Source organism: Molossus molossus, unplaced genomic scaffold, assembly GCF_014108415.1.
Source record: "Molossus molossus isolate mMolMol1 unplaced genomic scaffold, mMolMol1.p scaffold_m16_p_21, whole genome shotgun sequence".
NCBI lineage: Eukaryota > Metazoa > Chordata > Mammalia > Chiroptera > Molossidae > Molossus > Molossus molossus.
In genome coordinates this window covers 36,816,624-36,831,677 of record NW_023425357.1, presented here as the reverse complement: position 1 = coordinate 36,831,677, position 15,054 = coordinate 36,816,624, and the positions used below count along the sequence as shown (strand labels likewise).

Genomic DNA, 15,054 nt, shown 5'->3' with positions numbered 1-15,054 from the left:
ATCGATTGGCCGCCTCCTGCATGCCTCCCGACTAGAGATCAGACCCACAACCCGGACATGTGTCCTGACCAGGAATCGAACCAACAACCTTTTTGTTGTTGTTGTTGTTGTTTTTGGTACATGCCCCTAGCGGGAACCAAACCCAGGACTCTGGTCAGCAGGCCGATGCTCCTCCAACCGCTGAGCCAAACCGGCCAGGGCTTTTTTTTTTTAAGTGATACTTTATTGTTGTTTTAATCTATTTATTTAACTATGAGTGACACAATTCATATTTTTGTTTTTGTTTTTGTTTTTTATGCTCACCCGAGGACATTTTTCTATTTTTTGTTCAGATAGAGTGGCATGGAGAGAGAGGAAGAGAGAGAGAGAGAAACATCGACGTGAAAGGGACACATCGAGTGGCTGCCACCCGCATGACCAACCAGGGCTGGGGAGAAACTGCAACTGAGGTATATGCCCTTAATGGGAACCGAACCCGGGTCTCTCTGGACTGCAGGCCAATGCTCTAACCACTGAGCGAAACCGGCCAGGGCCGAACCAACAACCTTTTGATGCATGAGTCAGCGCCTAACTACCGAGCCACACCAGCCGGGCTTAAAATATGTTTTTATTGCCCTGACCAGTTTGGCTCAGCAGTTAGAGTGTCAGCCTGCGGACCAGTGAAACCCGGGTTTTAATTCCAGCCAAAGGCATGTACCTGGGTTGCACTTTGTCCCTGGCCCTGGTCGGGGTCCTGCAGGAGGCAACTAGTCAATGTGTGTGTGTGTCTCTCTCTCCCCCTTTCTCCCTCTCTCCTAATCTGTCTAAAAATAAATGGAAAAATATCCGTGGGTGAGGATAAAAAATAAATAAAATACGTTTTTACTGATTTTTTTTTTTTTGTTCCTCACCCAAGGATATTTTTCTGCTTATTATCGGATAGAGTGGGAGGGAGAGGGAGAGACCGAGAGAAACGTCAGTGTGATAGAGCCACATCCACTGTTTACCTCCCACACGACCCATCCGTGGCCGGGTTGAACCGCAAGCGAGTTACGTGCCCTTGACCAGAATTGAACTCACGACTCATTGCTCCATGGGCTAAGGCTCTAACCGCTGAGCTAAACCAGCTAGGGCTATTTTTATTGATTTTTTAAAAGAGAGATAGAAACATCATTGTGAGAGAGATACATCAATTGGCTACCTCCTGCAAGCCCCCCACTGGGGATCAAGCCTATAATCCAGGCATGTACCCTGACTGGGAATTGAACCAGGACTTTCAGTCCATTCCACTGAGCCACACTGGCCCAGCAGGAAAATTATTTTTAAATGAGTTAAGGATTTCAGTAGGAAGCTAAAGTAGATAATTTCTAGAAAAGTGGACTCATTGAGCTTGCCAAGAGAAACAATGAAATCAGTTGTCTTGACACATAGTAAATTAATGGATGGTTCTTTTCTGTTTTGATATACATATTAAAATAAGCAAAAGGCATTGATTCCTACTTGAGTGGTCCTTTCATCAGGTAGACTCATCTTAAATCATGAATCTGCTACTTTTTTTGATGTGAAAAGGGGTAGTGGCTGATATTCATAGCCTCTGCTTTGCTGGATGGAATGGTGAAGTGAAATCTTCATTGGTAATACAGTATATTGCAGTGCTTAAAAGCATGGACTTTGTTAGATGGGAAGAAGGGAGAGAGAGAAACATCAATGTGAGAGAAGCACTGACTGCTTGCCTCTTGCAGAACCCTGACCAGGGCTGGGATTGAACTTGCAACCCAGGTATATGCCCTCGACTGGAAACTGAACCCATGACCCCTCAGTCAGTGGGCCAACAGTGAGCCACATTGACTAGAGCGTTAATTTGTTTTTGTTTTTTAACTTGAATACTTTTAGAATAACAAGTACTGTCTGTTATGTTATGCTTGTTGTCTTCACGTATTTTATTTTATCTGCCTTCCCTGAAGGCATTTTAAGATTTCTTTTTTTTTTTTTCGCATTCTCCCTCCATTGTTGCAGGCATTTGAGTGTTCAGTTTGTGACTTGGATTTATGCTGTAGTTGTATAGTCTAGAATGAAAGCCTTTCATACTTTTTTTTATTGTTATGTAATAACATTTGCTTTAATCTTTTTTTTTTTTTTTTTTTTTAGTTTTGATGAAACAAGAACACAGAGAGGAAATTGACTTGTCATCGGTTTCATCATTGCCTGTGCCTCATCCTGCCCAGACCCAGAGGCCTTCCTCAGATACAGGACATCCATGCGACAGTGTACTGTCAACACAGAGAAACTTGGTTTGTCCCATCCAGCAAACATACACATCCATGGTGACCTCATCTCATCTGCCACTGTTGCAGTGTAGGGATGAGAGCGCTGTTAAAGAACAGCATATGATACCTTCTTCAGTCATGCACCAGCCTTTTCAAGTCACACCAATACCTCCTGTGGGGTCTTCCTATCAGCCTATACAAACTAATGTGTACAGTGGACCAACTTGTCTTCCTATTAATGCTGTCTCTAGTCAAGAATTTGTTCCCGTTTTGTTTCAGCAAGATACAGCTCTTCCTAGTTTAATAAATCTTGGCTGCCAACCACCGTCATCCATACCTTTTCATTCTTCAAATTCAGGCTCAACAGGACATCTCTTAGCCCATGCACCTCATTCTGTGCAGACCCTGCCTCATCTACAGTCAATGGAATACCATTATTTAAACACAGGACAAAGATCTCTTTCTTCTCCAGTGGCTGACCAGGTCACAGGTCAGCCTTCCTCTCAGTTACAATCCATTACATATGGTTCTTCACAATTACGGTCTGCTACAACAGTTTCCTCAGCAGCTTCTCGTCCCCTGGCCGGTTCACCACTTTCTGGACCACCGTCTCCTCAGCTCCAGCCTATGCCTTACCACCAATCTCCTAGCTCAGGAACTGCCTCATCACCAACTGTAGCCACCAGAATGCATTCTGGACAACATTCAACTCAAGCACAGAGTACAGGCCAGGGAGGTCTTTCTGCACCTTTATCCTTAATATGTCACAATTTGTGTGATCCAGCTTCATTTCCATCTGATAAAGCAACTGTGAACATTAAACCTGAACCTGAAGAGCAGGAACCTAACTTTTCAACAATTGGTCTACAGGACATTACTTTAGATGATGGTAAGTTCATCTTTATATTCTTGAAGCAGTGAAGATCCAGGAACTTCCTTCTATGAGTCATGAGAAAGCTACGATAGATGGCTTATTGGCATATGGTTGGGCTTTTCAGTAAGTTGTTATTCAAGATATGTTGATATATGATTTTGAGAATAGACGCGGAAATCTATGCTTTAAAGTCTATTTTGCCACTAATATCTGTTGCAAAGTGAGAGACCTTAAGTGATAATTTACCATGCATTTGTGATGGAACTGAAGACACGAGATTTACTGAGCATCTTTTCTTCCAGAACCTATAGTTATGTCACAGTGTCTAGAGAGTGGAATTCAGGGGAGTTAATTCAGTAAACATTGTTGAATGCAGGGCAAAGTTAGATGCTGGGAATACTAGGAATGTATTAAGATAGAGTTCCTGTCCTTGAGGAGACTCACACATTTAAAGAACCTGCTCTTTTGTGGCTCTGCTAGCTTGTTGAGTCAGATAGTGGAGGTTGTACAGGGTTGGACTGCTTTGCTGCTGCGGGTACAGCTGTTGGCACCAAGCTAAAAAGAAGATATTTATATAAATATAGCAAGTTGTTATGTAGACCTCTGTTTTTATGAAATCAGTATATTGGGAAACAAAGTCTGGAATATTAATTATTTCAATAATTGAAAATTTCCCAAAATAGGATTGTCAGTTAATAATTTTAGGGCTTATTCTTGGCATTATCATCATTTACATGGTAGTGAACTTTTTTTCTAAGTAGGAATTTGGTGAAAGTTACCTTTAAGTGTTATCTAATATGAAAATTCTAAGATTCTGAAACATGGATATAGAATTTTAATTCTCTGATTTTGCTTGTTTTTATCTTTTTAAAAATGGATTCAAGGGGAATAGGGGGAGAGAGAAACATTGATTTGTTGTTCCACCTATTTATGCATTCATTAGTTGATTCTTGTATGTGCCCTGATGAGGGATCAAATCTGCAACCTTAATGTTTCGGGACAACACTGTAACCAACTCAACTACCTGGCCAGGGGATACTCTCTCTGATTTTTTTAAAATTTATCTTTATTATTGACTGTATTACAGATGTCCTCCCTTTTTCCCCTATTGACTCCCTCCTCCTCGCTCCCACCTTCCTCCTGCCTTCCCCACACTATTGTCTGTGTCCATTGGTCATTCATATATGTATATAAGTTCTTTGATTTATCTCTAACCACTCCCCTATCCCTCTTCCCTTTGAGGTTCCTCAGTCTAACAACCAGTTTGTACTTCTTAATCTGCTCACCTTTTTTGCCTATACCCCTAACCCCCCTCCCATGTGGAAACCATCAAAAAGTTCTCTGTATCTATGAGTCTGTTTCTGTTCTGCTTGCTATTTTGTTTGTAGATTCAATTGTTGATAGATATGTATTAATTGTCATTTTATTGTTCATATTTTTGTACTTCTCCTTCAAGAAAACCCTTCAACATTTCATATAATTCTGGTTTGGTGGTGATGAACTTCCTTTAGCTTTTTCTTGTCTGGGAAACTCTTTACATGTCCATCAATTCTAAGTGATAGCTTTGCAGGATAGAGTAATCTTGGTTGTAGGTCGCTGCTTTTCATCACCTTGAATATCTCTTGCCACTCCTTTCTAGCCTGCAGTGTTTCTTTTTTTTTTTATCCTCACCCGAGGATATTTTTCCATTTTTTGTACAGATAGAGTGGGAGGGAGAGAGAGGAAGGGAGAGAGAGAGAGAAACATCGACGTGAAGGGACACATCGAGTGGCTGCCACCCGCACGACCAATCAGGGCTGGGGACAAACTGCAACCGAAGTACGTGCCCTTAGCGGGAACCGAACCCGGGTCTCTCCGGACCGCAGGCCGACGCTCTAACCGCTGAGCCAAACCGGCCAGGGCCTGCAGTGTTTCTTTTGAGAAATCAGCTGACAGTCTTATGGGAGCTCCGTTGTAGGTAATGAACTGCTTTGCTCTTGCTGCTTTTAAGAGTCTCTCTTTGGCCCTGGCCAGTTTGGCTCAGTGGTTAGAGCATTGGCCTGCGGTCCAGAGAGACCTGGGTTCGGTTCCTGCTAAGGGCATGTACCTTGGTTGCGGTTTGTCCCCGGCCCTGGTTGGGTCGTGCAGGTGGCAGCCACTCGATATGTCCCTTTCACGTCGATGTCTCTCTCTCTCTCTCTCTCTCTCTCTCCCTCTCAATCTATCTGAACAAAAAATGGAAAAATGTCCTCGAGTGAGGATAAAAAAAATAAATAACAGATTCTCTCTTTGTTTTTAACTTTTTGCATTTTGATGATGATGTGTCTTGGTGTGGACCTCTTTGGGTTCATCTTGTTTGGGACTTTCTGTGCGTCCTGGACTTGTATGTCTGTTTCCTTCACCAAGTTAGGAAAGTTTTCTGTTATTATTTTCTCAAATAGGTTTTCAATTCCTTGCGCTCTCTTCTCCTTCTAGCACCCCCATGATGTGAATGTTGGCACACTTGAAATTGTCCCAGAGGCTCCTTACACAGTTCTCATTTTTTTAAATTCTTTTTTCTTTTTTGCTGTTCTGATTGGGTGTTTTTTGCTTCCTTCTATTCCAAATCGATGGTTTGTTTCTTGGCTTTACCTACTCTATTATTGATTCTCTGTAAATTATTCTTTATTTCAATTAGTGCATCCTTCATTTCTGACTGGTCCTTTTTTATGTTTTTGATGTTCTCCTTAAGTTCCTTAGAGTTCTCACTAAGTTCCTTGAAGTTCTTCCTAAGTTCCTTGAGCATCCATATAACCAGTATTTTGAACTCTGCATCTGATTGATTGCTTATCTCCATTTTGTTTAGTTCTTTTCCTGGAGTTTTGTTCTGTTCTTTCATTTGGGACATGTTTCTTTGTCTCCTCATTTTGGCTGCTTCTCTGTGTTTGTTTCTATGTATTAGATAGAGTTGCTGTGCCTTCTAGGCTTCATAGGGTAGCCTGTTGTTGTAGGTGTCCTGTAGGGTCCAGTGGCATAGCCTCCTTGATCACCCCAGCTGGGCCCTCCAGGTGCACCCCTAGTGTGGTCTGTACACCTTTCTGTTGTAACTGAGTCTTGATTGCTGTTGGCACATCAATGAGAAGGATTTACTCTAGCTGATCCGCTGCAAGGACTGGCTGTGCCCACTGACCACTGGCCTCTGACTACCTTGGAGGATCAGCTGTGCAGGGGCCCCACCACACAGCACAACTTACTTCAGCAGGGCTCTGGTACCCACTGAGTCCACTCATTGACTGTGTCACTTGTGGAGGTGGTGCTTCGATGTGGTCTGAAGCTGTCCACTGCGTGTGCTGGCTGTGGGGCAAGGTCAGCCATGCCTGTGTCCTACCCGGGACCACCCGGCATAAGCTACAAAGTGATCTGCCGATGGCTGCTTCTTGTGCTGGGCTGGGAGGTGCCCAGGAAAAGCCAAGTTGTGAACCAAGGCTGGCTGCTTCTAATGCCAGGCCTGGGGCCACTTAAAGAGAGGTATGGGGCTTGCTGAGACCAGATGCTGCTTGTTTGAGAGATTTTAGGAAAATCTGCAGCAGGATTCAGACAAGCCAATCCTAAGGTAAAGCCATTGGAAACAGCTTGGGTGGGCCTGAAAGTTGGGTGGGTCAGGGCCTCAGGGAATCACTAGGGCAGGGCAAACAGTGTGATCCTGGTTGCTGGAGTCCCAGATATGGTGGCTGTCTGCCACCCCGCCCCTGGGGAAGGGCTCACCAAAGGAACAGTGGCCTCCACCGGCATGTCTGTCTGAGAGAAAGCTGCCTCCCCTCCAAGCTCAGAGGGAGAGAGTCCCAGTAAGTCTATGTGAAGGTCCTTTAAGAGGATCTGCCTGGGGCTTCAGAAGCCTCAGTTCCCGCTGGTTTTCACGGCCAGAAGTTATGGGAGCTTTTCTTCCTGGCACTGGAACCTTGAGCTGGGGGACCTGGTGTGGGACGGGGACCCCTCACTTCTCAGGTAGGACTTTCACAGCTGAGGTATCCTGATTTTTAGTGGTTGTGGCACCAGCCTGTACCCACCTCCGTCCCTTTTACCTATCTTTTTTTTTTTATCCTCACCTGAGGACATTTTTGCATTTTATCTTTAGATATAGAGTGAGAGGGAAAGAGGGAGGAAGAGAGAGAGAGAGAAACATCAATGTGAAAGAGACACATCAAGTGGTTGCCACCCACACAACCCCAACCGGGGCCAGGGACAAACTGCAACCGAGGTGTGTGCCCTTAGTGGGAACTTAACCCGGGCCTCTCTGGTTCCCCGGCCAACACTCTTAACCGCTGAGCCAAACTGGCCCGGGCCCTTTTACCTATCTTGATGTTGCTTCTTTAATTTTATGGTTGTAGTACTTTCCATTCAGCTTGATTTCGGGTCGTTCTGAATGATGGTTTTTCTGTAGTTTGGTTGTAATTTTGATTTGGTTGTGGAAAGAGGCAAGTACTATGGTTACCTATGCCACTATCTTGACCAGAAGTCCGCTCTTTCTCTGATTTTGTATCAACCTATAGAAAAGTAATTTTTTTATCCTCACCTGAGGATACTTTACCATCTGTTTTGTTGTTGTTTTTTTCAGATAAAGTAGGAGAGAGGGAAGGGGTAGAGGAAGAGAGAGAAACATTGATGTGAGAGAGACACATCAACTGGCTGTGTCCCCCCCCCCCCCCCCCATGACTCTGATTAGGGCTGGAGATCAAACCCGCAGCCAGTGTACGTGCTCTTGACCGGGAATCAAACCCAAGACTCTCTGGTTCTTGGGCCGATGCTCTAACTGCTGAGCCAGTCTGGCCAGGGCTAGAAAAATAATTTGAGCTCAGCCATCTCCTTTACACATCTAAAGAGGCTGAGTTTACTACTTAATTGTAAATCTGGTATTAAATCTTAAAATCCACAAATAAGGGAAAAGGAAGGTGCTTCCCCCACCAAGGACTTTTCCATCAGATCAGTATACAACTATCAATGCAGGGGGTCTGAGTCATTACCAAAACATAACACTTTAGGAGATCAACAGAGATATGTGACAGATTTCATAAGTCTTCCTTGAGATGACCTTTGAAGATGAGTGTATGTTTTTAGTAAATGAGGATTAGAGGCACAAATCAAACAGCAGAAGCAGAAGCATAGAGCTGTATCTGGCTGAAGGGCAAACAGCATAGTAGAGGATGGCTTTCAAAGCTATAAGGGGATATGCCGGGTCATTTGTGTATAAACAGAAGGTATTTGTATAAACTGAAGCAACACCTACAATTTATATAACATTTTTCTGTTCTTTGTTTCATTTAATCCTTACTAATTCTCTGTCTCTGAGATAGTGACTTTTAAAGAATTGGATTTTCTGGAGGTCATACAACTGGTAAGTAGAAGAACTGAGACTGGAATCAGATGTTTTCAGTCTAGTCTGTTTTCCTTGCAGTGCTACAACTGCCTCCCAGCATGGTGTTTAGAACTCTGTGCTAAAGGGGATCCCTCAAGCTCTTTTATTTTATTTTATTTTTATTCCTCAAGCTCTTTTAAATTCCTAGAAAATAGCGGAATGTTCTCAGTGAATGTGCAAAATTTTACTACTTGAACACATGTTCACAACTCTATCTGCTCTGTCATGCTTATATTGGGCATACTTAAGGGCTTTGGTATTAAGTGTTTTCTTTATGCACAGCTAGCCTAAGTGTCTCTGTTTACTTAGTGATGAACACCAGGTAAAGAAGAGGCTACTACTTTGATGCAAAACAGATTAGAAATAAATGAAGGCTTTCCCAAATATACATAGGGTTTTTAAATGTTACCTATGCTTTCTTTGTCATTTATAGACTATTTATAGAGCTTTCAAAGATTATATTTAAATTTTTTTTCTTCCTCAGATCCTCAGTTCTATTATGGGGTATATTTAGAATTTTAATCCCTGAAACAAAGGGTGAGACCTTGAATGATAACCTACCACCCATTTGTGATGAAACTGAAGACATGAGATATACTGAGCAGGACTCAAAAGGGTATTCATTTTCTTTCCAAATGAAGACATGTTTTCCTTTCTTTAAAAAGAGACCAAAGCTGGAACCTACTTTTTCTAATTTATCACAGATTGAGTGATGGGGGTCTGGTACAGCAAATTGGAACTTGTAGAAAGTTTTGTGAAAATTTTATTTCACTTTTTGAATATGTAAATATGTGTTAGATGTGTTGCAAAAACAGAATCTGGGAAGATGTGGTCTGTGAGAGCAAGTATAAAAGCTATTTCAGCCCGGGCCAGTTTCACTCAGCAGTTGGAGTGTCGGCCCACAGACCAGACAGTCCTGGGTTTGGTTCCCACTAAGCGCATGTACCTCAGTTGCAGTTTGTTCCCAGCCCCGGTTGGGGTCGTGTGGGTGGCAACCACTCAATGTGTCTCTCTCACATTGATGTTTCTCTCTCTCTCTTCCTCTGTCTCTTCCTCCCCCTCTATCTGAAGATAAATGCAAAAATATCCTCGGATGAGGATAAAAAAAAGCTATTTCATTTTCGCTTCATTCACTGTGTAGGGCACAGCATCAAGAAAAGTTCCCAGATTGTAGCCCCACAGAAGACAAGGATTGACTATTGAATTCCCTCATTGCTACCTATCAGGAGACTTGATAGCTGAGCAGTGCTAGTGGTAATTAAAAGAGGAGGGGAAAATTAAAAGAGAGAGGAAGGGAGAGAGATAGAAACATCGATGAGAAAGAACATCGATTGGCTGGCTGCCTCCTGCACGCCTCCCAATGGGAATCAAGCCCTCAGCCTGGGCATGTGCCCAGACCAGGAATCAAAGGAGACTTCTCAGTCCATGGGATGACGTTCAATCCGTTAAGCCACACTGGCTGGGCCTGAGCTCAAGTTTTTATGTTTTTTTTTTTATCCTCACCCGAGGACATTTTTGCATTTTTTTGTTCAGACAGAGCGAGAGGGAGAGAGAGGAAGAGAGAGAGAGAGAGAAACATCGATGTGAAGGGACACATCGAGTGGCTGCCACCCGCACGACCAACCAGGGCCAGGGACAAACTGCAACCGAGGTACGTGCCCTTAGCGGGAACCGAACCTGGGTCTCTCTGTACCGCAGGTGGACGCTCTAACTGCTGAGCCAAACTGGCCAGGGCTGAGCTCAAGTTTTTTATTTTAACTTTTCTGTATTGTGTTAAGTATTAAGTACAAAGTAGTTTCTCCTCTACAAGCAGAGGAAAGAAGTAATTTTTTAAAAAATTTGTGCTTGCCCAGCTGGTGTGGCTCAGTGGTTCAGCAGCTACCCATGCACCAGGAAGTCATTGGTTCGATTCCTGGTCAGGACACATGCCCAGGTTGTGGGCCTGATCCCCAGTGGGGGGCACGCAGGAGGCAGCCGATCGATGTTCTCTCTCATCGATGTTTCTCTCTCTTTATTCCTCTAAAATCAATAAAGAAAAGAAATTTGTACTATACTAGTTAAATATACTTATCATCTAATCCTCATAACATCTATTAATCCTGTTTGTTTTATATTTTTTAGCCCCACCCTTTTTAAAAATCAAGTAAAGCCCTGGCCGGTTTGGTTCAGTGGTTAGAGCGTCAGCCTGTGGTCCAGAGAGACCCAGGTTTGGTTCCCGCTAAGGGCACGTACCTTGGTTGCAGTTTGTCCCCAGCCTTGGTTGGGTCGTGCAGGAGGCAGCCACTCGATGTATTCCTTTCACATCGATGTTTCTCTCTCTCTCTCCTTCCCACTCTATCTGAACAAAAAATGGAAAAATGTCCTTAGGTGAGGATTTAAATAAATAAATAAATAAAATAAAAATCAAGTTAAAGATTAAAACACAAATATCCTTTTTATTTTTGAAGTTTTTAAGTAGGAATTTCTCAGGTACCATTCAAGTATTACTTGACTGTTAGTTTTTGAAATGTGGATATTGCCACCTTAATTTTTTTTATTGTAAATTTAGTGAGATTTAACAGAAGGTACTAGTGCACCTCAGCTCAGAAATTCAAGACTTACACAAGTGAAATTGCCCTAATACAGCTCCCTCATTTTATAGAGGTCTGAGTTTTATTTTTTTTTTTTCTTTATTGACTTTAGAGAGAGGAAAGGAGAGGAGAAAGAGATAGAAACAGTGATGAGAGAGAACATCCTTCATGCTCCCCACTGGGGATTTGGCCCACAGCCTGGGCATGTGCTCTGACTGGGAATCGAACTGGCAACCTCGTGGTGCATGGGTCGATGCTCAACCACTAAGCCACACCAGCCAGGCTAGAGGGCTGAGTTTTATAGAGCCTAAGTATGCATCCAGGGCAACACACTGAGTTAATAGCAGAGTAAAGACTTATACCTAAGTCTCTTGACTCCTAATTCAGTGCCCTAGGAGTTTTTCCAGTATCTCTAATCATGTTTCTCATCAGCCTGCAGGTTGAGACTGCAGGTGTAGAGCAGGTAGACTAGATTAAAGAAGTGCAGTTTTCTTTGTAGAGCCTTGGTTTGTGGGAGGAGTCAGGACAATTTTAAGATTATTAGATTGTCAGTATAAATGAAGTTTTATTTTTATTTTTTAAGACTTTTTATAGCCCAGCCTGTATGGCTCAGTGGTTCAGCGTCCACCCATGCACCAAGAGGTCGCTGGTTCGATTCCCTGTCAAGGCACCATGGTGTTTTGTTTTAGTTCCTTTTCATAGTGCATTATCTGAAAGGGAATACACTCTCCTAGGTCAGAGACGATTGGGACTGTCACCTTTCTTGTGCAGAAGAAAGCCTCAATATGGCGTGAGGTCGGGATTTTCTTAGCTTTGTCTTGCTGTTGATTTAGTGAGTAATAAATTTGGCTAAATCACATCCTTTTTTTCCCCTGCCTTCCCCTCATGGCTTTTTGCATATGTTTTTTTGGAACCCAAGATTAAACTTTACAGTTATCCTTTTTCAGTTTCATTGAAGTGATTTGGGCCCCTCATAATCAACCTTCCATGCTCAGAAAAGCCCCAGAAGCATTCCTCTGTTTCAGAGTAAGTGTGGCTCCCTCCTTGGAAATTCCTCAGAGTAGTAACAATAGCACAGTGCTGATCTTTACCAAGCCTTGTTCTCTTTCAAGCAGTCCTCTTATAAGGCTGTAATATCTACTTTTTCAACCAATGAGGGTATTATTCAAAACTATTTTGCTATTTTCTTTGCTAGCTACATGTAGCAATGCCCCTGCTTGAAAAATATGTCTACATCTATAAAATGATCACTGAGTTTTTATCTCATGTTAGTTTGTATGCTTGGAGGTATAATTTTTCCTAGACATTTCTGTGTTTTATAGTGTTTATGTCCCAGTTTTTGGGTCAAATGATATACATGAAAACAGTACAGAAATAGAGACATTGTCACAGCTGTGTTTTAAGCATTTAATATGTATTTTAGTATTGTTAAATTTGACTTAGACCTTTAAATACAGGCCTGGTTAATTTGTGATTGAGCTAACTGAATCCAGTTACAACTTTTCATTCGAATTCCTCACTTCCCACTCATCCTCCTTTGTTCACAAACTAACAGAGCCACAGCTGCAGCTCTTCAGCAAAGAGGGTACATGTTAAATATAGCCTGACCTGCCACTGTGGTGAAAACTGACACTGCCACTTGCAGGCTCTGTGCAGTAACAATCTGATCCTGAATGTAGGGCAATTGCTAATTTGACTGTAAATAGGGACTCTAGATGTGACCTCAGCTGCTATAGTTCTGTATATAAGTGACAAGAAGAAGAGCCTGCTTTCAAGTAGCAAAGGCATGTTAAACACAAGATTCACGTGGTTATCTTGAACGGGGGAAGCAGGAGTCGGATATGGAAGAGCAGAGAAGTAACCATTTATCAGTGTTCTATTTCACCTGTTGGATACTCATTTCACTGGTGTTTATTGTATTTAAGTAAATAAAACAAAAGAAAGCTGTGTTAAGAGTGTGTCACAAATGAGGTATTATAATAGGGACAAAAAAAAAAAGACAAATGAGCTATTATAATTAATCATTTAGGGACCCGGGGCTGGAGAGAGGTAGATAATACAGAACTTTCTCCTTTAAATGGAACTCTGGGTAACTCATGAATCATCTTCCTGGAAAGTACACATGTATCATCTGGTAAGTAATTCCAGAGGTGGGAACGGTCCCATAAGTAATGTCCATGTAGGTTTTGGTCATGTCTCATGCAAAATGGACCATCATGGGGATTTAGGACCTTAGACATGACCACTCTTGAACATATATAATAAAAAATTTTAATTTTCAGACTCACAAACTGGGAAAAATCTAAGAGAGCTTACCACCTAAATATTTATAGTGAATAATTCCAGGGACAGAATGGTCCCATAAGTAATGTCCATGTAGATTTTGGATCGTGTCTCATGCAGAGTGGACTTTCACAGGGATTCAAGACCTTAGACACGACCACTCTTGGACATATATAATTAAAAAATTCAATTTTCAGACTTTCAAACGGGAAAATCCAAGAGAGCCCACCACTAAATTACTAGCAAATCAAAAGTGTTCAAAAAAGTTAACTTCAAATGTATATTTGAAAATAATTAATTAATTATGGTTATTCTTTCTTGATAATAAAACACTTTTTTTTTTTTTTTAATCATCCTTACCCAAGGACATTTTTTCACTTTTTGTTCAGGTAGAGTGGGAGGGAGAGAGAGGAACAGAGAGAGAGAGAGAGAGAGAAACATCGACGTGAAAGGGACACATCAAGTGGCTGCCACCTGCACAACCAACCAGGGCCGGGGACAAACTGCAACCGAGGTACGTGCACTTAGCGGAAACTGAACCCGGGTCTCTCCGGACCGCAGGCCGATGCTCTAACCGCTGAGCCAAACCGACCAGGGCTAAAACACATATTTTTAAGCACTGTGCTAGGTGCTTTGCTAGTCGGTATTAGTTTATTCCTACTACCTGTGAAAAGCGAATTATTAGCTTTATTTTTAGAGATGTGGCTCAGAGAGCTGAAGCACTTTCCAATATTGTATGGGAGCAAACACAGGTACTGGCATTTGAATCCAGGTCTGTCTGAAATGTAGATTGTCTCACATGTGCTTAGTGGTTTCTGAAATAGCTGTAATTGATTATATAATCTCACCTCTATAAACACAATAAACATTGTCTTTATGTTTGTGTGCCATGTGTAAGATACAAAGCCAGTGTCTAAAGATGTATTCTGTTTTAAGATTCATATCCTGTTTTTGAGTCCTTTTTTTTAATCCTCACCCAAAGATATTTTTCCACTTATCTTCAGATAGAGCAGGAGGGAGGGAGGTAGAAAGAGAGCAATATTGATATGAGAGAGACACATTGATTGCCTCCTGCACGACCCTAACCAAGGCTGGGAACGAACTGCAACCAAGGTATGTGCCCTTGGCCGGAATTGAACCCAGGACTCTCTGGTCCACAGGCCGACATTCTAACCGCTGAGTGAAACCGGCCAGGGCAAGTCCTTATTTATTTTTATTTTTTTCCCAATGTTTTCAATGATTTTTAGTGACAGAGAGAAACTCCCATGTGAGAGAGAAACATTGTTCATTTGCCTCCGAACCCAAAACCTGGGAATGTATCCTGACGGACTCAAACCAGCGACCTTTCTATGCACAGGACAACACTCAGCCAACTGAGCCACACCAGCCAGGGCTTGAATCCTTTTGAAGATGAATCATTCACAGGGACAAAAATATTTTATTTTTTATTTATTGATTTTAGGGAGAGAAGAAAGGAGAGGGAGAGAGAGAAACAAAAATGAGAGGGAACACTGATTGACCGCCTCCTGCATGTCCCCCACTGGGGATCTGGCCCACAACCTGGGCATGTGCCCTGACTGGGAATCGAACCAGTGACCTCTTGGTGCATGGGTTGACGCTCAACCACTGAGCCACCCTGGCTGAACCAAAAAAAATTTTTTTTTTTAATTCTCACCCGAGGACATTTTTTAATTTTTTTGTTCAGATAGA

At 42.3% G+C, this 15,054-nt stretch overlaps 1 protein-coding gene across 5 annotated transcripts in view; it reads left to right on the top strand.

Annotated features, from left to right (window-relative positions):
- NFATC3 (nuclear factor of activated T cells 3) overlaps positions 1-15,054 on the top strand; it is a 133,522-nt gene that overhangs the window by 97,360 nt on the left and 21,108 nt on the right. For 4 of the 5 annotated variants that reach the window (XM_036275777.1, XM_036275781.1, XM_036275778.1 and 1 more), the window contains exon 9: positions 2,128-3,135. In XM_036275777.1, coding sequence (XP_036131670.1) covers positions 2,128-3,135 — 1,008 coding nt within the window. Of the gene's footprint in view, positions 1-2,127; positions 3,136-8,975; positions 9,074-15,054 lie in introns of those variants that run through there. The other variant, XM_036275779.1, reaches the window with a different exon arrangement.